Source organism: Elephantulus edwardii, unplaced genomic scaffold, assembly GCF_000299155.1.
Source record: "Elephantulus edwardii isolate Elephantulus edwardi_28Jun2011 unplaced genomic scaffold, EleEdw1.0 scaffold00045, whole genome shotgun sequence".
In the NCBI taxonomy this organism is placed as follows: Eukaryota; Metazoa; Chordata; class Mammalia; order Macroscelidea; family Macroscelididae; genus Elephantulus; species Elephantulus edwardii.
Window position 1 is genome coordinate 17539797 of NW_006399795.1, and position 25686 is coordinate 17565482.

The following is a 25686-nucleotide window of genomic DNA, read 5'->3' on the forward strand; positions in this document are numbered from 1 at the left end:
GCCACCATTTCCAGTTGGTTTGGGGCAAACTCCCCTCTTGATCTTCTGGTTCCCCCAGCAGAGCCCACAAATAGGCCCGAGTTCTTTCCTTAAATGGCAGACTCTAAATTCTGGGTAGGGGACAGGGGAAAGGAAGGCGCCTGGGAGACGCCTGGGGAGGGGGCTTTGCAGGGAAGGTAGGACTTCCTGGGAAAGGAGGAGTCTGGCAGGTGGGGGTGGGCAGGGAGGCTGCAGGCTTGGTCAAGGTCACTGGCTAGGCCCTGCCCCGGCGGGTTCGGAGGGACGCAGCAGCACGAGCCTGGGCTTGGGACACCTCACTCATCTCCCGACGGATGTCACCCAGGGCCGCTGCCGGTGACTCCAGCAGCCGCTGGAAGAGGCTGGGCCGGTCGGCTGGGGGTTCCTGGCACTGGAAGGTGACGGCAGTTCCCGCATCAGCCTTCATCTCTCGTGAGAAGCCGTCGGAGGAGCCATCAAAGCAGCGGCCAATGGCAATCTCCTTAGCCAGTCTCGGGCTCTGGTCAGTGACTGTGTAGACACCATAGTTGTGACCCAGGGGGTCTTGCGGGGCCAGCATGGCAAACGCGGCAGGGTCATCGGCCGGAGCAGATGGGGGGTGCCTGGCCAGGTAGTCCCGAAGTAGCGTGTTGATGGCCGTGCGGCGGCAGCTGCCTTGTGGCATGATGGTCACCAGCGTCCTGTCTGCCTGCTGCTGGTCGAACAGCATCCCGCTGCACTTGAACTCCACGCAGGCGGCAGATGTGTCAGACAGCTGGGGGTCGCGGACGCTGCGGGCATCCCGCAGCCCGTAGAGCTGGCCCTGGGTGCGGGGGTGGCTGCCCCCTGCACTGTGCGCGCGCACCATGTACTCCTGGGGGCCCTGGATACGCACCTTGAGGAAGCAGGCCCGGAACTCCTGCGGGTTGGGCCACCAGGCCAGGAAGTCACTGGTCCAGGAGGCAGGGGCACCTTCCCGGAAGGGGACCACATTGTACTCGTACCTGTCGGCCTCCACGCGGGCAAAGCGGAAGTGATTAGCAGTCACGGGGGCCTCCTGGCATTCCCGCAGGCTGCGCCACGGGTACACAGGTCCTTTGGCCTCAGTGGGGTCACCAGGCCTGGGCTTGGCCATGTTGATGCGGAAGCCATTTCGCTTGAAGGCAGGGTCCTCGTGGTCAGTGCGCCGGTAGCCTAGCCTGTCCAGGTAGGGCTGGGTGACGCCCACGGAGTCTGGGAGTGGACGGGGCCGGGAGGGTGCTGGCTCCAGCTCCTCGCCCCCCAGGGTGGCTGTGACCAGGGCAGTGTAGGCATCAGGCCGGACCTCATCACAGAAGGCAGGGAGACAGGCGCCATTGGGACCAGTGACAGCGCTGTCGAAGCGACCCCAGGCACGCGGGTTGGCTGAGAAACCAGGTGCTGGTTCCAGGTTGACCAGTGTGACCACAGCGCCCTCCACCTGCTCGCTGGGCGTGAACTTGTCATTACCATAGACTCGCACCTTGACAAAGCAGCGGCGCCGCTCAGGCACGTCTAGGTTGAATAGGCGTCGCTCACGAATCTCCACATTACCCACCAGGAAGACCCGCTCCTCCCGACGCACCCTGGGCCCTGTGGGCACCTCACGCCGGAAGCTGCTCTCCTCCTCCCACAGGCCAGTGCTAGGGTCCAGTGACCACAGCCTGAGCGCCTCTGCGTGGCCGGCCATGCGGATCTGCTCAGCAGCTACACGCACAGTCACGGGCCCTGCGTACAGCTGCTCCCCGGAGCCCGCAGCTCGGAGGTCCACGGAGAACATGCCGTATGTGCGCAGGGGCGCCAGCTCGCCATCTCGGTCCAGGAAGCGCAGGTCACTGGGGGCGGCAGATGCAGTGGCCAGGTCTCGAGGGTCCACAAAGGTCACCCGGGCCTCCACAGGACCCACGTAGGGTTGGCCATCGGTGAGGCGGAAGGTCCCTGGAGGCAGAACAAGCTCGCCCATGGGGACCTCATCCCGGAGCTCGCCGAGTGGTATCTTGTTGCTTTGAGTGGCATCCAAGATGACAGGAACCTGCTTCCTCATGGCCTTGATCTCATGGTACACACCAGTACCCCGAGGGTCAAAGGGTAGAACTCTGACGGTGTCCATGAACTCCCCGCTGGGATCCAGGAAGGTCAGCACCAGGCGCTCAGCAGACGGCGGCACTTCAATGGTGAAGTCACCCTGGTAAGAGGTGAAGCCAATAGGATCTTGGCCCAGTAGGATCTGGGCAAAATGCAGGGGCTCTCCTGAGTCAGCAGCCACCACGCGACCCCGGACCAGGCCCCGTCGGGGCTGGCACTTCTGGCAGCTGCATTCAGCCACCACCTTAACCGGGAGGACGTAACCAGAGCAGCGGACACTTTGACTCTTGAGGCGCCACACGGAACAGCAGCGGGAGCTGGAGTCCGCACACCGGGGACCGGAGGCCACAGGGCCAGGGCAGCGCACGTCGGGGCAGCGGCCCACATTCAGGTAGGCAGGGCTGCCGTCCAGCTGACCACAATCGTCTGGGAGCTTGACTAGGTGCTCTAAGGGTTTTGGGTCACAGGCTGGCTGGCCTGGGGCTAAGAAGAAGAGAGGACAACAAGGACTTTTTATCCAAGTGGAGGACTCCACTCGGGAGTTAGGGTCAGCCAAGGGTTAGGAGTGAAGTGAAGGACTGGGGTTACAGGCTCAGTGCAAGGATTAGGGTCAAGCCCAAGTTAGGATGTAGAGCAGGTAAGTCCGAGGACCAGAGGCTCAGGGTTAGGCTCAGTGGGTCCTCCAGGAGCTCAGGGCTCAGTCTGGGGTCAGAGGCGGCTGGGGATTGGGCGCTTACCCAGCACAGTGAGTGAGGCGGTAGCGGAACGGATGGCACCTGCGTCATTCCAGGCCTTGCAGTGGTAGGTGCCCGCCTGGTCTGGGCGCAGTCCCCGAAGCTCCAGTTGGGTCCCATACCCAAACTCTCTCCTGTCCAGCAGCGTCCCATTGTGGAACCTGAGGGGCAGGGGACAACAGATGGGGGCCTGGTACAAGGGAAAGGCACACCCTACCCCCTCTGCACGGGCCAGAAGTTTTCAGCAAGCCCCCCCCCCAGCTATGAGGGGAGCAAGAACAAGGTCAATATCTTCATCCACAAAAGGGAGTCAGACTGGCAAAGCCCCCCACCCCTTTCCAAATAGGGAAACCATGGCTGTGGCCCCTTTCTGGGACCCAAGTGTCATGGAGAGTCCAAACTGCCCCAAGACCATACAGAGGTCCTCAAAGTAAGGGGGCAGGCCTCACCAGGAGTATTTCTTGGGTGTCGGGGTGCCGGCAGCTTTGCAGCAGAAGGTCACATTCTGGCCTGCCTCTCGCACTCTGGACTCAGGGTGCTTCATCAGGTAAGGCTTCTCTGGGGGCGCGGCGCAGAGGTTAGGGCCCTATTCCTCTCAGGGTCCCCTTCCCTGGACTTTACCCTCTTTCCAGGGATGACTGACCCCCTCCATAGGAGCCCTCACCCCTGTGTTCCTGCTGTCATTTCCCTCCCTACCAAATCAGCACTCATGCCCTTTACTTACCCAACTTCTCCAGGACAACAGTGACCACAGCTGAGATGGTACTGTTGGCCTGAGGCTGGGCTGCACCTATGGAGAAGCCGTCTACCTGGGCACTGACATTGACCTTGCTGCCAGCACACACACCGGGCACCCGGAAGGTTCCATGGGCATCACTGGTGGCCACAATACGTGGCTGGCCTCGCAGGAAGACCTTGGCTCCTGGTAGTGGTCGTCCAGATGGGGTGACCACTGCACCCACAAGGACGTGATCGGGACACTCACAGGTGCCGGGTTTGCACCCTGAGGGGGCACAGCAGGACAGAAGGGCTCAGGGAAGAGCTTGTTCCCTCAGTCAGTCACTCAACAAACACACCCGGGACCCCTTGGTGTCCTCTGAGAATGGCTGCTAGTGTGAGTGGGAAATGGGCTGAGTGGTGAGGAGAGGAAGATGGGTCCATAGGGGACATGTGAGGGGAGGGGCTGAGAAGGGCAGAGAAGCCCTTTCATTGGAAAAGAAACCAGGCAGGCAGAAGGGGCTGGGGGCCCAGCTGGAGGCCTAATCTTAGGCTCTGAACATTCGCTTCCCCTTCCAAGCCCGTGGTTTCTTCATAAAATGGAAAATTCCACTGGAAACTTCATGGCAGAGGCGTGGGGAGGACAGAGCCAGGCGGGGGTGGGGTGGAGACCCCACCGCCCCATTGGCCACCGGGCTCCCCCACCCCACCAGGCACCACAGGCCTGGGACCGCCAGACCATGTTTATGGAGCACAGGCTAGGCGGAATTTCCAGTCGCCTCCCGGCCAGCTTGCTGCCTTGCCAGGGTGAGCGCGTGTCTGCGTGGGTGTGGGGCGGGGCGGGGCGGGGCTGCAGCCAGGGGTGTGCGCACCGGGAGAGTGGCCCCCGCGCCCGTGGACGTGTCCATGCACAGTATCTGTGCCGGGCCGTGCACACAGGGAAGCGGCCCTCAGAGCTGACATGCCTGCACACACCCCTCCCTCCTAAAATGTCAGAATCCTCTAGGTGCGTTTCCCAGGGTCCCTGCAGTCCAGGCAGAAGAGACCGGTCTCCAAGGGTCCCCAGAGCTCAGGCGCTCAGACTCACTGGTCCCTCACGCCCCACTCCCACTTCTCAGTCCCGCCTCTAACCCGATCCTCCAAGTTGTGTAACCTTATTTTCATCTCTAGACCCCGCCTCTCACCGCCCAGGCCCCACCCCCAGCCCTCAATTCCCCACCCCACGCCTCCCCAGGCCCCGCCCCTCCCTACCTGGGCACCGAGGCAGCACGCATTTCTGCACCTCCTGAGGACGTCCCGGACACGTGTCCTCGGCTGCGCAGGTGCGGCGACGCAAACGACGACCAGGCCCACAGCTCCCGGAGCATGGGCCCCATGGGCCCCATGCGCCCCACGCAGCCTCTGTGGGGAAGAAGGGGAAGGCAATCAGATGACTGCCAGGCTGGACAACACGGTTCCTGGAACCGAGCACTGTACAGAAACTGGACCTGCGCCTTGTCCCGGGTGTTCCCTTGAACCTCTAGAAGCAACCTGAGGTGCGCAGCAGGTACTGCCTCACTTCCCTGACCCCAGCTAAGCTCCCCCAGGGTGGGCTTGCAGCTCCCCTGTGCCCCGCACATAGGCGGCTCAACCAACACCCTCATAGGAAGAGCGGGTAGAGGACCAAAGAGGGAGCTGCGTTCTTGGGGGCGCACAAGGGCAAGGCACTCCTTCCTGCACCTCCCAGCCGGGTTCACGTTTGCCCCTCTCCAGCCCAGGCCTCTCCCCAGCTCCTCCCAACCCATCATCTGTCACGCCCACCTCCCGGACCCCACCCCCTGCGCGGCCCTCACCGAGGGGGCAGCGGAAGCGCACGTGATAGTTGGAGCAGCGGCGGCCGCGCGGTTGTTCACGGTTGAGGCACCAAAACCCGCGCGTTGGGTTCGAGTGCACCCGCTCTCCGACGGTGGCCGGCAGGGCCCAGTCTGTGGTGCGGGCCTCCAGTGCCAGTGGCTGCGGGCACACACGCGCAGGTCCGTAATAGAAGCGGATAGCGGCCAGGCTCTCGAAGTCGCCGTCGCCGCCCGGGTGGTCCACGTTAAACCAGGATGTCCACTCGCTGGCCTCTGCAAGCAGTGCTCGCGCTGAGATTCTGGACAAACCTGGTAGCCTCCACCACCTGCCTCTAGATCAGGGGGCTTGCTGCCTACCCCCACTCCCTTTGAGCGGCAGGGACCTTATCTGCTCTCTGGTCCCCTTCCCTTAGCGCAGTCTTGTCCAGCCTGCCCACACCCTGCCCAAATTCAGAGCCCTGAGGGCAGCTGGAGCTGTAATGGTCTCCCCCTCCATCAGCTTTGTCTGACTCCATCAGCCGTCCTCAGCAGGGTCTCTGGGGTGTGAAGATTATAAACAGCAGACTGTGGCTTTGGTGGCCCCACCTTGACGCTGGACCTCACTCACTGCCCAAGCTTCCTTTTCTTAGAGACTAGAAACCTCAGGGGCTGGAGGATTGACCCATCCGCTGGCCTCCAAGTCAGTCCCAGCTTTTGCTTGTGTTACCCCCATCGGTGCTCTTTCTCGGCCCCCAGAGCAGTTAGTAGACTAGAAACCCCACTTTCTGGAGTCCCTGCCCTTCTGCACGACCACACAAATTGTTCATCTCCTCCCTGTCACTGCCTGCTCTAGTTTTTCTCATTCAGTGGCCACATTACTTAGATTTGGGGCATTGGTTCTATGGGCTGACACATCTGATGAGGGTAAAGAATGGCCTTGAACACTTCACTCTTTGGCCCCCTCCTCAGTTGACTCACTCCTGGAGCTAACCCAGCAAGATGGTATTCAGACCCTGGCTGACTCACCTTCCCAGTCTTCCAGGCTTGGTGAGGGTTGACCAGGAGGTAGGGACCGTCCATGGAGCCCCCATGCAGTCCCCGTGGGCCCCTCAGTGGAGAAAGAATCTGCTGAAGGGGTGAGTAATGGGAGGGAGAGAAGGAACATGTACACAGTCTTTGGTGATTGTTCCCATTTCATGGCAAAGAACACTGAGGCTCTGGCTGATCGCAGGAACTACGGTATCCCTCCTCCAAGAGCCTTTCTTGTTACCATCCTCTTCCAGGCTCTCCCAGCCCCTTCCTCCTTTCTCACTTAGCCCTGGACCTGTGGAGTGGGGTAACTATGTTTGATTCTGTCCCCAGAGACCCCGGCTCGACCTCCATGAGTTCAGTCCACTGTGTCTTTATCGTCAGCTGGACTGCATATGCCCTTCATCCATTTGGCCAGTGGGAAGTCCCTCCTGAGTCCACAATCCGCACTAGCCATCCCTCCACTTGGGGCCCAAGCTGCTTATAGAAAGTCTGTCCTGGAATCTAGCCTGGCTTCTCAGGTCTCTAGGACCCAGGACAGTGACAATGACATGGTGACCACAGATACAACCCCTCAGGACGCTGCCGAAGCAAGCACAAGGACCTCCGTTCTTCTATCTGGAAAATGGGCTGTTCCCCGTCCCGCTGAATTCCTCATAAAACGGAATTTCTTCTCCCAGCAGTGGACAGAAGGGGGGGGGAGATTTTGACCCTCCGGTAGGGGACACAGGGTTAGGTGGACTCAGGGCTCCAATACTGGGCTGAGCCGTCCCTGGACTCAGGAAGGTCCTGGAATTCGTACACACTCTGCATCCCTGCTGTTTTTTTCGCAGGTGGTTAAGCACGAAGTCCCTTCCTCACCATCGCTGGTCCTACAACTTTATCGCCCCTGACCTCAGGAGAGCGTGTGGACGGACCTCTTGGTCCTCGCTTGAGGAGGGACTGTAGGCCACCAGGGGGGTTTGGACAGAGGGCTGGGGGTGCCTCACCTCGGGCCCCCGCCAGGTGCGCGGCAGCAACGCAAAGGCAGAGCAGTGGCGGCAGTGACGCCATGGTGGGGTCCGAGCGTCCGAGGGAAGATCCTGGCTCTGCAGGCGCCCGGGCCAGTCTCCCCCAGGTCTGACCGATGCTCTGGGCAGAGCTTGGGGGCGGGGCGAGAGCGCAGGCCCCGCCCCGCCCCCGCCCCCTGGCGATGCGGGACTTCGGTCTGGGGGGCAACCTCTCTGGGTGTCCCGCTATGTCACTGCCCTGGATTGCATTCCCAATTCACCTACTTGGCCACAGAAGTCCCTCCCTGTGTCCACTCTTCCTTCACTGGGGTCCCTAAACTGCATGCGGGACGTCCTTCTTGAACCCAGCCTGGCTACTCAGCCTCGAGTTGCCCAAATTCTCGCGTTTCAGGCAGTGTTTCATACTGGCTCGAGTCTAACTGTGATTCCAAGGGTTCTAATCCTCCCCAAGGAGGTCTCTCCCGGAGTCTATCCTTCTTTCTTCTATCGAAGTTCCTCCCAGCGTCTACCCTTCTATCTGGAGCTGACTCAGAGCCAGCTTGCAGCCCTCCCCCCAGAGGACCCTCCCTTCCCACCTAGGGGGGCGGGGGCAGGAAGGCCCGCCTTTGTTTCCACCCTTATCCCTCCCTCCGGGGGCGCCGGGGGACGTTAGGAGAACCGCGGCCCCGGCGCACAAAAGCGAAGGAGTCGAGGTGAGGGTGGATGTCTGTTTATTGGGGCTTCAAGTCAGGTCAGGTGTGGGTCACAGCGCCACGACGCAGTCGGTGCCTGCGTACCCCGGCAGGCGCAGCGCGAACTTGCGGCGCACGTCCTCGGGCACGAACCTGCCGGCCACGAAGTGATGGCGCCCGGAGAAGCGGTCGGCGCAGCGCTTGGGCGCCGCCAGCGACACCAGCACGTCAGGCCGCAGCCCGTCCTCGGCGTCACTGCCCTCTGCGTCCCAGCCTGCGGGGCCAGGGGAGTGGGGAGCTGGCAGCCACCCTCTCCTTCCAGACTGGGGGCATCCCCACCACGCCGAGCCGCTGCCCTCCCCCATCAGGGGCTCCTTCTGAACCTTTGCCTTCAGACTAGCCTTCCCCGCTCCCCTCCTCCCTTATTTCCCTGCCCATCTGACCCAGCCTCTGCCCTCGGACGACACAGTGTTCACCTCTGCCTTTCCCAAGTCAGATGAATCCCTCGGGCTCTGACCTGGCATCTGTCCCGACTTCCATCTTTATTAACTCTGAATCCTTCCCCATCTCAGACTTCTCAGGCAAACCCCATCCTTGTCTGACCCCCACCCTCCACTAGGACAGAACTGCTTCCATTCTCAGTCCATCCTCCCCCAGAATATTGTCTTTTTTGTCTCAAGTTCTTTAAAGGATATGGTCGTCCCCCCCCCTCCCCACCATTCCCTTTGAGCGTCCATCCTCCCCCGTGTGACTGGAGACTCCTTAGACCTGAGATACCCTGCCTCCGTCAGACTACAGTCTGTTTCCTCTCAGCTTGGCAGGGCCAGTCCTCCCCCTCATAAAGTTCAGCCTCTGGGTTAGCCTCCACCATTTGTCCTGAGCCCTGCTTTCTCTTCCACCTCTGACCTGAGTCTAGGTCGCTAAGCTAACTCCTCCCACTGACTGTAATCTTCCTTTACCTTTGTCTTCACCCCTGGACTCAACAGCCCACACTTCCCTTTCTAACATGGGTCCCCACCTCCCCCTGGAGCTCTCTGCAATGTGGCACCCTGCTGGGATGGCTCTAGGGTCCCTCAAACTGAGAGCATCCCCTTAGAGCCTGGCCACCCCTCCAGAGGGTCCGGCTGGCCAGCGGCTGTTTGTTCTGTCTGCCTGTCACCTAATGGCTCCAGCAGGCATGGGGCGGCGGCCAGGGCGGGTGCGGCATTAACTGTGTGAGCTCACGTCTGCCCAGGAGACTGGTTTGGGGTGGGCATAGGGCATGCAGGGCCTCATGGGGGGCAGCCCAGGTCACTAGGGTGGCAACCTCAGTTTTCCCCATCCATAGGTTGGGTATGACCCTGGGCTGTGGTGTACACACTCATCCACACTGGGGAAACTGAGACTTAGAGTGGACAGACCAGCCAAGGTTATCAGGAGACGAGGTGTAGGGTCTCCCACCCACACTCCCCAGGCCTGACATGGCGTGCCTGAAGGGATGTCCAAGCTCACGAGGGGAATGGACAGCAGCTTGAGTGTGGCCAGTGCTCGGGTGCATGGGCCCCCAACCTCACCCGGCTCTGCGCCAGGGCCCAGCACAGCATCCACCACCAGCCTGTAGGCATCATTGATGAGCTGGACCTAGAAAGACAGGCAGTCATGGGGTGGCCCCCACCCCAGGCAGAGTGACCACCTCTCCACTTAATCTCCCCACTCCAGGGCTGACCTCTGTGGGCAGGTATGACAGGAAGGGGATGTCCATCTTTTCACACTGGGTCGTCAGGTCCCGGTGCAGCTGGTCCATTGACCGAGTGGGATAGAAGATGGTTGGTTCATACTCCTGAGTGGGCAAGAGGGTGGTCAGCGCTGGGGTCTTCTTAGACCTGTGTCCCTGGCAGCAGACCCTACCCAGGACACAGGGGACACATTCTGGAATCTATCTGAACATTTATGACCCCATCCTGACACTTTTAACAGGAGTTAACACTTTTAACTTTCTGCAGGGATCAGGTGGAGGTGACTGAGGGTCCTGAATACTCACGAATACCCGAAGGTGCCGGGCACAGACCAGCCCCACCGCCCCGTTCTGCTCCGGACCACATACAACCAGCACCGTCCTCTGTTTCCGGGAGAATGCCGTCAAGGGGAACACCTTGGAGGGGGGCACAGGAGAGCCAAAGGCACAGTGCTCAGAACCCTTCTTTCTTAAGTGGGGAAACTGAGGCCCTGGTTAGGGATGACAAGAAGCTCAGGCCTGGAGGCATTCTGGGAGAGAGGATGGATCTTCCAGGTCTCAGCTTCTCCTTGAGAGACCCAGAACCCTTGCCTCAGCCTCTGTCAAGCCCACGAAGGAAAATATGCCTCCTGCCTCGTGCCCAGCGCAGGAGTTGTGGTTGTTTATTCTCTGCCTGGTTGCAGATGTTCTTCCACCTTTTTCCACCACTGGACTTCCCCCACCGCCCACTGTCTTTCCAGCCTCCCCCCCAGAGGCCCCAGAGTTGGAGGGAGGGGCACTTTCTGATTCAGCAATGCTTGGGTGCCTCTCTGTGTGTGTCTGTTTCCCTCTCAGACTTGACTGCGTGTGTTGCGCTGTACCTACGAGTTAAGACTGCTGGTGTGGGGATTGTCCAGCCCTGTTCTGTGTGGCCTTGGATACCCTCACCTCCCAGACCTGGTTTTCCTTCTGGCAAACCAGAGCCTAATGGCCTGGCAGCCATGGATGATGAACAGACAAGGGGCGTGAATCTCCCGAGTCCTCAGGGTTTCTGGGGGTAACCTGAACTCCAGACTACACAGAGTACAACTCCCCTTTCCAGTCTCCTCCTTGAGGTTTTCTGACTCACCCTGAACATCCTCGCAACCCTGGCCAGGCCCCTGGTGGCCCCAAATCCTGTACTCCATCAAGGGATGCCGGACGTTAAGAGGGAAATCAGGATGGTAGCCCCAAACAAACACCAAGGAGAATTTAATACTCTGGGTTTAATTCTCGACAAAATTCTGGGTCTTCCGAAGTATTTGGCATTTACTTCTTTTTTTTTAGTATTGTGGTCTTTTTTTTCCTGGTTAGAAAGAGCTTTCATTATAGAGATTATTTTTCACATTATATTTGGCATTTACACTTACTACCTGTCCATTATCCCTCTTCCAACAAGAAACTGAGGCACAGAACAGTTTGGCCACGTGGTAGAGTGCACCACAGTGCCATTATTATTGTTCTCTCACCTCACAGACACCGCCCAGAGGCTCATGGGTCTGTGCTGGAATTGAGGTTCTTTCCCAACTGCCAGGGACCCTAAGCAGCTCGCTCACTGCCTGAGGCACAGGGTTGTTTAGAGGTGCTCAAATTACAGCAGCCAGTACCCCTGCGCCTTCCATGCCATCACATCTGTTGGAGATATCCGTGCCTACTGGTCCCGAAGGTCCCAGCACAGTAACTGATCACTAGGCTTCCTCGCCTCTGCCTGACCCTCTTGGATCCCCTGGGTCTTGTGTTCCTGCCTCTTGTGGACCAAGCAAGGACTCCTTGAAAGTCTGCTTCCCCTGTGAGTGAGGGCCTGGACAGCTTCCAGCAAAGGGGCCAGTGTTGGGGGCTGAGTGGTCTTGGCCACAGGGATCACAGCTAGTTCTCAGGGTACCTTGGTCACGGCCACAGCACTGGCATGGCCACACAATTCTGCCAGCTGCTGCCGCCCAAAGCGATAATCCTCCAGCAGCTCCCTCTCCAGGGCAGCCGCCTCCGCTGTGCTGGGGGACAGAGATAAGGAAGAGATGCTCAGAGACACAGAAAGATGGAGAAACAGGAGAGGCAGAGAGAGACACCCAGCTCCCACCAATATTCCGGGCCAGCCATCCTCCCCACCCCCAAGACCTGCCTGCTGGTGCAATCTCTGAATGCAGCGTCCTCCCTCAGTTTCCCTCCCATACAAACAATGAAAGCAAGCTTGGCAAGCAGCCCGAGGTTTGCTTTGATGCCTGGAGCGCGGGCTCTCCCTGGTGGCCATAAATGGGCATGGCAGCCCATGTTGGTTCTCTTGCCCCAAAGCGAGTCTCAGTTCCTTCTGTTCCCCATGATAGAGGACCCCCTGAAGGGACTGGAACATGATGGATGGGAAGTGGGAGGATTTCAAGGAGTGGGAAAAGCTGGGCAAACGCCAGGACTTTGGAGGGCTGGCCCTGAGGATACCTGAGGAAGGTAGGATATTAAAGGATGAAGTTTGAGAGCTCCCCAGGGAGGTGCCCATGGGACACGCAGTAAGATCCTTTGGCACTCACTCCCCTCCAAGGGCAGAAAAAATGGAAATGTCTGGAACCAGAGCGCCTAGGAGCAATGAGTGACTTGGGACATCTCTATGTCTCTGTGTCCTGGGCCCACCTCAGCAGACACTGTAGTTGTGACGAGAATAATGATTAAGGGCTGGGAAAGCAGCTGCCAGCTCAGAGCATTCCAGGCTCCCAGAGAAAGCAAGTGAGGAAGCAGGGACTCAAGGCGTGAGCGTCCAGAGACTGAGGGGCAAGAAGCAAAGCCAGATCTAGAAATGACGTAGGTTTGGCAGAAGGAAGGGGAGATTCCTTCTGTGGAGATTACAGTCTTCTGGCCAGCTTTTGTGGTGGCTGGAGAGGGTAAGCACATTGCAGGGAGAACTTGGGAGGCCACCTGGAGGGGGCAGCTAGGAGCACAGGCGGCAAGAACTGTGGTCAGAGGCCCTGTGTGGGAGTAAGGGGCAGAAGGGAGGCTGAAGATGAGGGAAGTGGGAAGTCACATGCCCTGGTCACTCCAGCAAGCAGCCTTGGGTTGAAACCTGGACCTTTCTGTGGCTGATTTAGGATAAGGGTTAGGAGAGGGAAAGAGTGGAGTCAAATGTCAAGTCAGCTCCTGGGAAAGATCAACCAACAAGGAACCTTCATAGTGAAGAATTGAGTGGGCAGAGAATATTTCACTTCCCATTTCATCCTCTGATACCTGCCCCAAATTAAGGTGGGGAGAGGAAGAAGAGGGTGGGAATCATCTGTTCTCCTCTTCCCTCCTAAAGCTTCAGATACTGGCAGATACTTGGAACATAAACTTCCTGTGTAACTGGTCATTAGAGTGGTAATGAGGACAGGGTGGGCAGAGGACAGTCCAGGCTGGGAGCCAAGACTAGGGGGAAGGGAGGATCAGCTGAGGGTATGAAAAGGAATTAGGGCCAGGATGGAGGTGTGGACAGGCAGGCCAGCCCATGCAGCTATTATGGGATTTTAACTTTGGAGGGGGCTTAGTAAGAGGGTGCCTATTGTCTCCTGTTAGCCCCAGTGAGAGTAGCTGCAGCACCTCAAGTTTCCTCCCCGTTCCCTAGGCTCTGAAAGCTAAGTGACCTTGTCCAGAAGGAGCTGGGCCTGGTGTTCCAGCTACTTCCAGAAGGGCCCCAAGCATGAGGAGGGGTATGATTTTTAGAGGCAAAGCCCCCAGGTTGGGGCACCCATGTTATATCGCCTTAAATCCAACCACTTCTTGGGAAGCTCTGGTGGCACAGTGTGGGTCTGTAGGAGAAAGAGGGGCAGTCTTCTGCTGTGTGGCTTCCAGCCTCCAAGAACCCATAGAGAGTGAACTAGGAGGTAGGTTCCGACTTGATGGCAGTGATTCCTGCCCCCAACTTCAACAGTGTACCTGGGCACTTAAGTGGGTCTCGGGCCCCAAAATGCCTCCACAACATGAGCTGCAGGGGGCTTTCTAAATGCCTGAACATCTTTTTCCATCACCCCCTGCCTCAAACCCTCCTCCAGCATCATTCCTGTGACAAGCTCCTCACCACCTACAAGCTCCTCATTTAGGTATCCCACCTCACCGCCTCCACTCCTCCTCCATCACCATGTTCCAGCTCCTACGCTACCTGGCACCCCACAAGTCCCCTCCTCACATCAGACTCCCCACTACCACTAGGTGAAGTGACAGTTCCTGTGACATTGTGCTCTGGCCAGGACGCGCCAGTCACTAGATTATGCCCCCCCCCAAAGGGACAGTGTGCAGAGGTGGCTGGACCCTTCCGGTCTCCAGTGAGGTCCACAGCCCAACCTGGCCCTTCTCCCACACTGTGTTAGCTCAGAGGATACAACAGATTAGGGACACCACCACAGGTGCCAGCCCCATCCCCCAAGTTTGTCATCCTATAAGTGACTCCTTTGTCCAAACTCTGTCCCGGAAGCCACAAAGGGAGATGGTTGCCAGACCACCAAGAGGGACATGGGTCTGACTGAGGATCTCTAAGGGCCTGGAAGGGCTAGGGGTGATGGAGGAGGTCTCACACTGCTGGTTATGCCACTGGATTATTGGTGAAAAGGTGAACTTGTATTGGATAGTTTCCTAGGCAACAGTGTTCCAGAGTGATAGGCACTGGCAGCTCTCTCCACCAGGAACCATGGCATGGACTCCGGATCCCACAGCCCCAGTTCCGGCCAACCTCCCTTCCTGGAACCCCTGCCCCGCTCACCTCAGGAAGCGCCGCTCGGGAGCCTCAACTGGGTCTGAGTCCGGGCTGGCGGCGCTCATGATTGTTAATGCACTGAGCAGCTGCCAGGGCCACATTTTTAATGCAGATTCGCGGGGGCGGGAACCTCCTCCCGCCTATCCTGTGCGGTCCACCAACCAGAAGGTGCCGCGAAAGCGCTGAGTGCAGCCATTGGTTGAGGTGTGCAAGTGTGTGTTAACCCTTTTCTGGCATAAAGGAAGCTGTATGGGAGGAAAAGTGACTCTCAAAGGGAGGTATGTCCAGGAGACCTCTGCCCCATCTCCAGGCCATGACAACCTTGCCTGGGATCAAGGGGTCCCTTAGCCCTTGACATACATCACTCTATCCTGTGACTTAAGAAACCTGGGATAGGATTTCACTGGGAGGCAGGAAGGGCACTCGGCTGGGAGGGGTAATGGTTGTAAGTAGTAAAGTCAAGGATGAATTGGGAGTTCTGGCCTACCCTCAGTCCCCTCTAGTCGGAGACTCAGCCTGGTCCATCCCCACTTCTGACAGTGGGTCCCCTGGACTCTGCCTCTCCTCCAGTACCTTCAGCACTGAGCCTCTTCCCATCCAGCCCACAAACAGGCGCAGACAAAAGCAGGGACTCGGGCTGGTTTCTAGATCATTTATTTTCCTCCAAGGACAGGGTGGGATGGTGGTGGCGCCTATGTGTACCATGTGAAGCCGTACAAGGCATTGGCAAGCTCCTCCTTTGGCCGCAGTCCATAGAGCTCACCCACTGCGGGTTGCACCCAGCGCGTGGTATAGTACATCGACTCACCCACCTGTAGGTGCCAGGGTGTGAGCAGGTTTCTGGAGTGCAGTACCTCCTTCCCAGGCCTGGGTGAGGTGGCTGACTCCCCCTGCCTACTTAGGAGTGTCCACCTGTGGGCCCCCCTGGATCCCAGAACCCCCACGACATACCTTCCAGTCGGGCACGTCCTTCATGATGATGGCCTCCTCCTCCAGGTTCTCCCGAAGCATCTGCAGGACCCTATGGGGTGCAGTGGGGGACAGGGCTGAGCAGGACATGTACCCCTGATCCCACCCCTGCTGCAGGCCCTCTCAGCTCTGCCTCTTCTGGTGTTTGTACATGTTGTTCCCTCTGCCATAATGCTCTATCTCTGAGAACATCTCCTTGTCGCCCTGCCAGAGACCAAAATATCTTCCCCCAGAAAGCATTCCCTGTGCTCCCCTGGGTGCGTTTTGTGCTAGACCCCTGCTATGTACAGCCCCTACCTCCTGTCAGCCTCTGCCTGTAACAGCGGCAACAGCGCAATGTGGGTCTCCAGGTCCTCGATCAGCAGGCGCCTGTGGTGGAATGGGGATGCCATCAGCCATTGGACTACCCACAGGTGTGTGCATGCTTCCCCTCCACTCCCCCAAACTTTCTATTAAAATTAGCCTGGCCTGATGACCTGGTGAACGAGGTAGAGCTGGTCCTTAGGCTCCGGGTCTTATGAAACTACACCCCCATCTCAAAGCAACCCTAAGTGCAGGCCTGAACACCATGCTGGTGTGCGAGGGGTGCTTCTGGAGTTTTCTACCTTCCCTGCAGTGACCCTGCCTGTGCTGAGAAAAGGGAGAGGGAGCATCCACAGGTGTTAAGGGTAAGATGGAGGCGAGCAGGGGTCAGGATGGAGCGGGACTGCCATGGACGAACAAGCCTGGTGTGCTCTAGGCCCTGGGGGTCCTCCACCCCACAGGCTGTCCTCTCAGTGCAGTGGCCTGCTGTCTGGTCACTACTGGGCAGGTGTCCATTCCCACCGCCTGATGTCATACATGGAGCCTGAGGGCACTGGAGAGAGGTGGGGCTGCTGTGTTGGACACTTCACTCATCAGCCGCTGTGGTAAGCAAGGCGTCCAGGTTCCAGCTCCCAGGGCAGTGAGTGAGTGGAAGGTCAGTTTAAGTCTTTACAGCATTGCGTTTGTGATGCCTGGTCACGTGACTTCTCCCATCCAGGCAGAAGCCCTGCCAACCCACCATCTCTGCTCAGAGATGGGCCTGCTGGCTCTGAGCTGGCACTCAGGGGCCTCTATCTCGCCCTCCTTCTCCTGACAGACCACCCTGCAGCCTTCAGACAGCAGGTGAATGTTCCGATGTCCTGTGCTCCCACCTTCGTTCTCGGTTCCACTTCATCATGCTCCAGTACCCGAAGAGCAGGGTCCCAATGCCAATGGCAAACATGCTGTAGCCTGTGGAGAGAGACAGCAGCTCTACTCTGGGGTCACGGGCCACACATGGCCACATCCCGGAGCCTCCTGGACCAGTACGTCTCCTCACATCCACCCACTCTGACTTGCCTCTTTGAGCATTCTGTCCCCTCAGCACAGCTCTCCAACACTCCCTAGGTCCTGTGCCCCACTGGTACTTGGCATGGGAAACTCTAGAATGCCAAACCCCTAACCCCAGGACAAGACGTGCAGGGAGGGCTGAGGCATTCCTGTCCCACTCTCCGGGTCACTCTGACACCAGTCAGCAGGCAGCCTGACAGTCATGGCAGAGTGGTTCAGACAGTGCCCACAGCCAGCCCAGCTCCATGTGGCCTCAGCTGCTCGGGCTCCCTCTGTGTTGTGTCCACAGGGGAGGCAGCTGGTGCCCTGTAGGAGCTGCCCCAGCCTAGTGGGGTCTGGGGCTGCAGTCTGAGCCCCCTGCCCTGCACACTGGGGGACAGAAACTTCCATGAATATTTATGAGCACCAGCAGGTGCTAATCCTGATGGACAGCTGGGCTGGCATGGGGCGGGGTGGGGGGGTAGAAATTGATGGGTCCAGGCAACTGGGCTTTGTGTCCAGTGACTACTGAGCTTGCCTGGTCTCACGGTGAGTGTCAGAGACCTGTGCACCACAGGGCTTGCCAAGGCTAATCTTCAGAGCAGACTGACAGCCCTTTTCCTATGGGTGAGCTCAGGTCTCTAATCTTTGGGTTAACAGCCAAGCACATTAAACATTGTACCACTGACTGACTCCAACCAGAATCAGGATTCTGAATCATGGTGACACCATCCATGCTAGGATAGAACTGTACCCCAGGGGATTTCAAGTGGTTGCCTTTTTAGAAGTTGAAAGCCATTTTCTGAGGTGTTTCTTCTGGGCTTGAACTTCCAACCTTTCCATTAGCAGTAGGGTGCAGTAGCCAATGTACCACTGAGGGTCTGTGGGCACCAGAGCAGGCTGTCCTGTCTTCAGTGAGCCCTCCGCATTCCCAACCCACCTAGACTGGCCCTCTGCCTGCCCTTTCCCTCTCGGTTCCAGCAGGGCTTGGAGGGGGCTGTGTGGTGAAGGAGAAGCCCCCTCGTGTGCAACTGCTGGAGCTTAGGTATGACAGCGCCACTTTTTAAGGGGACAGGATTGTGAGGTGTTTGGGTGCTGAGTTCAGGGGCCTGAGCTGGCCCAGTGCCTACAGGGGCCCTTCCCTCCCCTCTGCAGCCCATGGTGTTTGCACACCAGCTTGTTCTACCAGGAGAAGGGCTTCCAATCAGATATGCTGTGCTGAAGCCTCATCCCAGTGGCAGGCAACCCTCACCTTTTTTTTCTCCTTTTTTCAAATAATTTAAATGAGCATTTACAGAGATTTTGGATTTCCATTCATTCATTGCTGCACTTCTCTCCCCCCCAAACCCTCACCCCCTCCAGTTCGCTCCTCTCTTTCAAAAGTAAAAGAAACACTCCTTCCCTGGTACACAATCTCCTCGCACCCCTCCCACCGCCCCAAGTACATTCCACTATGCAACCTTAATTGTGGACTCTTGTGATAACCACAATACCCTATCATACATTGCCTTTAAATTATTCACTCCCTCATCTGTTTCAGCGCAGTATACACAATTTATCCAGTTTTTCTGTCTTACCCCAACCCTGATATCAATCCCATTTTACAACAGTGGCACCATGCAATATTTGTCCTTTTGGGACTGATATATTTCACTCAGCATAATGTCCTCCAGGATCACCCATTTTGAATAATATTGCATGAGTTCCTTGTTTTTCAATGCAGCATAGTATTCCATTGTGTGAATATACCACAGCTTCTCTATCCATTCGTTTGTTGATGGGCACCTGGGTTGTTTCCAACTCCTTGCTATTGTGAACAAAGTCGCAATAAACATGGGTGTGCATGTATCTGCTTGGATGTCAGTTATGGTCTCTTTGGGATATATTCCCAGTAGTGAAATTGCTGGGTCAAATGGTATCTCTATTTGCAACTTTTTGAGAAAGTGCCATACCGCCTTCCACAGTGGTTGCACCATTTTACACTCCCACCAACAGTGAATAAGGGTTCCAGTTTCTCCACAACCTCGTCAGCATTTGTTGCTTGCTGTTCTATTAAATTTTGCTATTCTGACTGGGGTGAGATGATATCTCATAGTTGTTTTGATTTGCATCTCTCTTAGAGCTAGGAATTTTGAACATTTCTTCATGTGCTTGTTGGCCATCTGAATGTCTTCTTTGGTGAAGTGTCTGTTCATATCCTGTGCCCATTTTTCTTTTTTTTTTGCCCATTTTTCTATTGGATTATTTACCTTTATCTTGTTGTGGTGCTCAAGTATTTTATAAATTCTAGATATAAGTCCCTTATCTGACATGTCATTACCATGTTTTTCCCAGTCAGTGGCTTCCCTTTTTACCTTGTTGGAGAAGTTTTTGGATGTGCATCGGGATTTTAGAAGGTCCCATTAATCTATTTTATCTTCTCCTGGTTGTACAACCCTCACCTTTAACCAACCCTGTGGCCAAGTCAGGGTTGCGTCTAGCCTCCTGGAGACTCTCACATCCAGGTGAGCTGTTTTTAAGGTAATATCCAAGAAGAAAAGGGCCATCAGACCCTTGTCTGCATATGGTCATGCGGATTCTCATTCATCTCTTCACTGAAGAAACCAGGCCCACAGGAGATGTCACTAGGGTGAGCTGCCAGTGTGGTGGGAGAGGTGGGTGAAAGGCATGCAGACCCCTCCCAAATATCTCAACCAAAGGAAAGATACCCATGCGTATAGCCTGGCACACTGAACACTGTTAAAGATGATCGACCTTCTGAACGGATCCAGAGTCCGCACAGTCTGTCAGAACCTCAGCCTTCCTGTTCATAGACAGTCAAAAGCAGATCTCAACCTCCGTATGAATCGCAAACCTAAACAAAAACTAAATGCAATCCAGTCAACTTCAAGACCTTACAGGACTGAACAGAAATGCCCCATGGGGTTTCCAGGGCTGTAATATTTACTGAAGCTGCATCTAACCCCCCAAAGGCTCAATTAGCAGCTGAAGCTTAATCACTGTGCCAGAAAGACTGAACTGGGACTGAGCAGGTGCTGAGAAGAGCCCAAACCATCTTGAAGAACAGAGTTAGAGGGCCTGCACTTTATGGTCTTAAAACCTATCACACAGCTGCAGTATTCAAGACAATGCAGGAATGGAAAAAGAACAGACATTAGATCAACGGGCTAGAACTCAGAGTCCACAAATAAACCATACATTCATGGTCAACTGATTTTGGACAAGGGTGCCAAGTCCATTCAATGGGGAAAGAACAGTCTTTTCAACAAATAGGACAACTGGATCTCCACATGCAAGAGAATGAAAGCTGGGTCCCTCCCTTGCACAAAAATGAACTCAAAATGGATTAAAAAAACCCTGAAAGCAAAAGCTAACACAGAAGAAAACACAGGGGTAAATCTTCATGACTTTTTTTTTTTTACCCTTTCAATAAAACTTTATTAAAATTGAAATTTATCAGGGTATATTCCAAGCAGCAAGAAAAATTAGAAAACCAAAAAACATCCTAAAACCTCACAGAAAGGCAGGTCAGATAGATCCAAGCGTTTGTGACCCAGAGAAGCTCAGAGACAGACAGGTAGCCGGTCTCTAGGCTGACCAGCACCACTCCTCGAGACAATGAACCATTTACCATTAAAAAGGACAGCATTTGCCCCAAGAATAAAGCTTAAAGAAGATACAGGAGATTCTAGAAATGGTGTTCTTGTGGGGATCCCCAGCACTCACACAGAACGCAAATTGTTGAATGGTAAAGCAGTTCTAGAGTTGAACCCATCGCCATAAACATCCTGACGCTCTTGTCTCTGGTTGTCTTCATGACTTTAGATGTGGCAATGGATATGATGCTAAAAGCACAAGTGCTAAGAAGAAAAAGAAATAAACGGATTAGACTTGATCAACATGAAAAATTTTGGTACTGCAAATGATAACATCAAGGGAATGCAGAGAACCTCCAGAAAAAGAGAAAATATCTGCGAAATGAGAAACGCTGGCAAAAGAAAGACACAAAGGGCTACAGGAACATGAGAAAATGCTCAATGTCATTAGTCATCAGATGCAAATCAAAGCCACAATGAGGTTCCACTTCACTCCCACTGGGATGACTATACTCAAAAAGCCAGAGAATAGGGAGCGCTGCTGAGGAGGTGGAGAAGTTGGAACCCTCAGGCACTGCTGATGGGGTTGTAAAATGTAGTCAAACTGCAAATAGCATGGTGCATCCTTAAGATGCTACACACAGAGTTATCTAAGATCCAGGAGGGATGAAAATATAAGTCCACAAAAAAGTGGTATGCACCAACAGTCCTGGCAGCATTATTTATGATATCCACCACTGAGCTGATAAACAAAATTTATCTGCTAAATGAAGCCACATACTGTATCATGTACTTGTATGGAATGTCTAGAACAGACAAATCCACTGAGACAGAAAGTGGATTAGGAGGGACTACTGGTCTATGGGAAAAGACACACAGAGCAAGTGGTTGGTGAAGAGGAGGAAAAGCTTTAACGAAGTGAACAGACAGCTGCTGCAAGAACGCGCTCAGCAGAGCAGAGACTGTGAGGACAGCGCAGGACCCCGCAGGCGTTTGTTCTCTTAGCCCACAGGGTCCCTGAGTCAGAGGCGATTCCATGTCACCAAGTAACAGGGGCTGAGCATCGGGGGTTGGGCGGATGGGGCACGACTGCTAACCAACACAGGTGGGGGATTCCTCTTGAGGATGAAAATGTTCTCAAATGGATTGTGTGAATGGCTGCAAATATCTGTGAATGTACAAAAAAACCCCACTCAACTGCACACTTTAAACAGAGGGATCACATGGCATGTGAAAGTATACGCCAACAAAGATGTTAAAGACCCAAAAATAACAAAGGCCGGAAAGAGGGAGGGGTGGAGTGCTGGAGTTGGAGAGACAGGGGTGGCAAAAGGGATGTCATTTCATCAAAACAGTGTGAAGTAAAAGAAGAGGCTGAGCAGCCTGTGTGGAGAGTACCAGGTTCAAGACCACAGATCTCTTCTCAAACAGCAGAAGGTAAGTGTTCTGTGATGGAAGGAGGGAGGGCCTAAGTATGGGTATATCCCTTTACCTAAAGAATAGAGGGTCTGGTTCTTCTCAGAAAGGTGCTTCCATGCACACCCATGTTTATTGTGGCTTTGTTCACAACAGCAAAGAGATGGAAACAACCCATCAACAATCGAATGGATAGAGAAGCTGTGGTATATTCACACAATGGAATACCATGCGGCATTGAAAAACAAGGAACTCATGAAATGTTATACAAAATGGGTGACCCTAGATGACATTATGCTGAGTGAAATATCTCAGTCACAAAAGGACAAATACTGCATAGGGCCACTGTTTTAAAATGGGACTGACATTGGGGTTGAGGGAAGATTGAGAAAGAGGGGATAAATAATGCATACTGCACTGAAACTGATGAGGGAGAGAACTATTTAAAAGAGATATATGATTAGGTATTATTGTCATGACAGAGTCCAGAATGAAGGCTGCACAGTGGAGTGGACTTGAGGGGATGAACTGTATAACAATGAAAGAATTTTTCTTTTACTTTTCAAAGAGAAGAGCAGTTGGGGGAGAGAGGGTGGCAGGGAGAAAAGTGCAACAATGAATGAATGGGAACCTTAAGTCTCTGTACACTTTCATTAAAATTAAAGATTTTTTTTTTAAAAAAGGTGCTTCCTACCACTAAATCAGACCCCCTATCCTCTCAACTGGAAATCCTGTGACATTGTCTCCAAAGCTAGGTTGTGTGCTTCTCAGGGCAGGGAATGGACCTAAACAGGGCTATGGTGGTGGAGGAGGGGAGAGGGATTCCTCCCATGGGTTTGCATGCACTGCAGGAAAAGCTGATGCACTGTGATGTCTTTGAGTCCAAATAGGTGCAGGGTGAAGGGTACACTTTCAACTTAAAAACGGGAGATGCTGACCCAGCTATCCCACTATCAGGAATACACTTTAAAGAAACCAGAGCTGTGACAAACTGATACAGGCACACCCATGTTTACTGCAGCATTATTCACATTAGTAAAGAGATGGAAGAAGCCCAAGTGCCTGTCAACATGAATGGCTAGGAAAACTGTGGTACAGTTACACAGAGGAGTATTATGCAGCAATGAAAAGCAACAAACTTGTAAAACACTACCCCACATAGATGAGTCTGGAAGACATTGTGCTGGGTGAAGTATCTCAGTCATATGAGGACAAATACTGCATAAGACCACTATTACAAAATAGGATTGCGGAAAAGAGTAGATAGGTAATAAATACTGCACTGGAATAGGTGAAGCAAAGAACTATCTGAGGGTAATTGACGATTAAACATTATATGGATGACAATTAACAATCTGGAACAAGATGTGCATTATTAAGTGAGTATGGGGAGTGGGAGGGAAGAAAAATGTGTAACAATGAATGAATGAAAACCCAACCTTACTATATACTTTAAGTCACAATTAGAGAAAGGGGGGGAAAAGGAATAAAATAATAAAAATCTTCAACTTTCTTGGTTCCAAAATCAACACTATGTTGGTAACAGCAGTCAGGAAATCAAAAGATGAATTACACTGAGAAAATCTGCTGTCAGGGACCTCTCCAGAGTACTAAAGAGCAATGATGTCAGTCTAGAGCCTAAGGTGCTCCTGATTACTTGCTATGCATCAGAGAGATGAACAATGACTATGGATGACAGAAGAATCAATGCCTTTGAGCTGTGATGCTGGAGAAGAGTACTGAACATATATACCATGGACCACCAAGAGAACAAACGGGTCTGTTTTGGAGAGAGTGAAACCAAGTTTCTCCTCGGAGGCAAGGATTTTGAAGCTCCATCTCATATACTTTGGGTACATGGCCAAAAGAGACCAGTTCTTCTTATATACTTTGGGTACATGGCCAAAAGAGACCAGTTCTTGGAGAAGGACATCATGTTTAGAATGGTGGAGGGACAGTGCAGAAGGGGAAGACCCCGGATAAGATGGACTGATATAGGGGAGCTCTGGTGGCCTAGTGGCAAGGAGATGCAACTACAATCCCAGAGGCCCGCGGTTCGAATCCACCAGATGCTCTGCCGAGGAAGGAGGGACAACCTCCTCCTGTACCAGTCAGATCTGATTTGACGGTACACTCACACAAAAATAATAAAATTTTAAAAAATTTAAAAAAAAAAAGATGGACTGATATAGTAACTGGGGCAATGAGGGTAATCAGAGTCAGTGAAATTGGCTCAGGATAGGCAGGCTTCAGAGGTCTTGTACATAGGGTTGCTATGAGTTGCCGGCACATAAGAACAATTAAAAAAAGGGAGATGTGGATCCAGGGGCGCTGGGAGGTCGAGGGTGTGTATCCAGGTCACAGAGGTACACATATGCAGAAATGTCTCAGTACAAATCTGAGGGAACACAAAGGGCTGAGTGTCTACCTGCACCTCACCAAACAAAATGAGGAGACTTTGATCACTTCATAAGACGACCTGGTGGACAACAGACTGGAGGTTTAGATGGTTCCCATTAGCCCCACAGCAGAAAAGTCCTGGCCCTTTGTCCGCCCCCTCAAGCCTAGGAAACCGATGGGGCAACTCCCGTGTGTCATATGGTGTCACTATGTGAAGGAACTGACAGGACAACACCTAACAATAGGCTCCGTCTAACATACTTTGGACATGCTGTAAGAAGAGACCAGTCTTTGGAGAAGGACATCATGCTTGGGAGGGTGGAGGAACAGCGCAGGAGGGGAAGGCCCTTTATGAGGTGGACTGATTCACTGAGTGGGGTAATCGGGATGGGAGTGTCAAGAGTCAGTGTGACTAGCACAGGACAGAGCAGAGTTTAGGGCTGTTGTACATAGGGTCGCTATGAGTCGCAAGCGACTCAACAGCACATAACAACAACATAGTCATCAATCTGTTCAACGACTGGCGTCTAAGGCGTCCTTGTGCCCAAATAAATGTCTTTTGAGGTAAGAATGTTTCAACATGTGTAAAAGGCTCTAAAGTGGCCTTTCACAGAGAAAGTATGGCCACTCCTGTTCTAGGAGAGAAAACACAAAGAATGAGAGGGGCAGTCTTTCTACTCTGCGAATTTTTTTTTTCAGTCCTGCCCACAAATGCCATTCCCTTTGTTTAAAGCTAAGCATTATTTGCAAACAACAACATGCATTGGTTTTAAATGTAAATTCTGATGAGTATAATTTTTTGTTGTTATTCTTGTTAGGTGCCCCGAGATAACGACAACTCACTGTAACCCTGTGAACAACAGGTCTGAACTGAGCGTGATCCTGCACACCAGTCTCATGATCTAATATGCTCAGACTATTGTTGTAGTGACTGTTTCAATCTATCTTGTTGGAGGTCTTCCTCTCATTCTGACCCTCCACCCTTCCCAGCATCATGTCCTTTCCTAAGGACTAGCCCCTCCTGAAAACATGCCCAAAGAAAGTTAGACGTTTCACCATCTTTGCCTCTAAGGAACACAACAGTTGAACTTTAACCAAGACAGACCTTTTTGTTCTTTTGACAGTCCATGCAACAGTCCACACTCTTCTCTATGCAACACTTCAAATGCATTGATTGTTCTTTCGCCTATATTCACTGTCCAACTGTCAGATGCATGCATAGGAAGTAACTGTGGAAAATTATGGCTTAGATCAGGAGCACCTTAGTCTGAAAATTATCCAAAAACGTTTGGAACAATATGTCAACAGAGAACTGCCAGATGTGCAGGCTGGATTTAGAAGAGGTAGTGGTACTAGGGATATTATAGCTAATGTTAGAAAGATCTTGGCAGAAAGCAAAGAATATCAGAGGGATGTCTCTATCTGTGCTTCATTGACTATGCAAAGGCTTTTGACTGTGTGGAT

The 25686-nt window shown here is 53.9% G+C and overlaps 2 protein-coding genes across 2 annotated transcripts in view; both read right to left on the reverse strand.

The window, feature by feature from the left end:
* Window positions 1-253: 253 nt before the first annotated feature.
* CILP2 (cartilage intermediate layer protein 2) lies at window positions 254-7444 on the reverse strand. Its single transcript, XM_006885857.1, has 8 exons — window positions 7381-7444; window positions 6389-6487; window positions 5384-5656; window positions 4803-4952; window positions 3559-3837; window positions 3284-3392; window positions 2838-2995; window positions 254-2583 (listed from the first exon to the last, which is right to left on the reverse strand). The coding sequence occupies exons 1-8, from the start codon at window positions 7442-7444 to the stop codon at window positions 254-256; spliced, it is 3462 nt and encodes a 1153-aa protein (XP_006885919.1).
* A 657-nt stretch (window positions 7445-8101) lies between these two features.
* YJEFN3 (YjeF N-terminal domain containing 3) overlaps window positions 8102-25686 on the reverse strand; it is a 22322-nt gene continuing 4737 nt past the window's right edge. The window contains exons 2-8 of the mRNA XM_006885858.1: window positions 16654-16732; window positions 15776-15847; window positions 15461-15530; window positions 10093-10203; window positions 9778-9891; window positions 9542-9692; window positions 8102-8346 (exon numbers count right to left, since the gene is read on the reverse strand). Of these exons, the coding sequence (XP_006885920.1) occupies window positions 8144-8346; window positions 9542-9692; window positions 9778-9891; window positions 10093-10203; window positions 15461-15530; window positions 15776-15847; window positions 16654-16732 (800 nt within the window). The 3' untranslated portion in view covers window positions 8102-8143. The remainder of the gene's footprint in view (window positions 8347-9541; window positions 9693-9777; window positions 9892-10092; window positions 10204-15460; window positions 15531-15775; window positions 15848-16653; window positions 16733-25686) is intronic.

What these genes read in the sequence shown, in the direction of transcription:
- CILP2 (XM_006885857.1), bottom strand. Translation starts at nt 7,444, where the DNA reads ATGGCGTCACTGCCGCCACTGCTCTGCCTTTGCGTTGCTGCCGCGCAC. An exon ending in GCACCTGGCGGGGGCCCGAG is followed by an intron (nt 6,488 to 7,380) that starts GTGAGGCACCCC and finishes CCCCTTCAGCAG; the next exon opens with ATTCTTTCTCCACTGAGGGG. An exon ending in AAGCCTGGAAGACTGGGAAG is followed by an intron (nt 5,657 to 6,388) that starts GTGAGTCAGCCA and finishes CACTGCTTGCAG; the next exon opens with AGGCCAGCGAGTGGACATCC.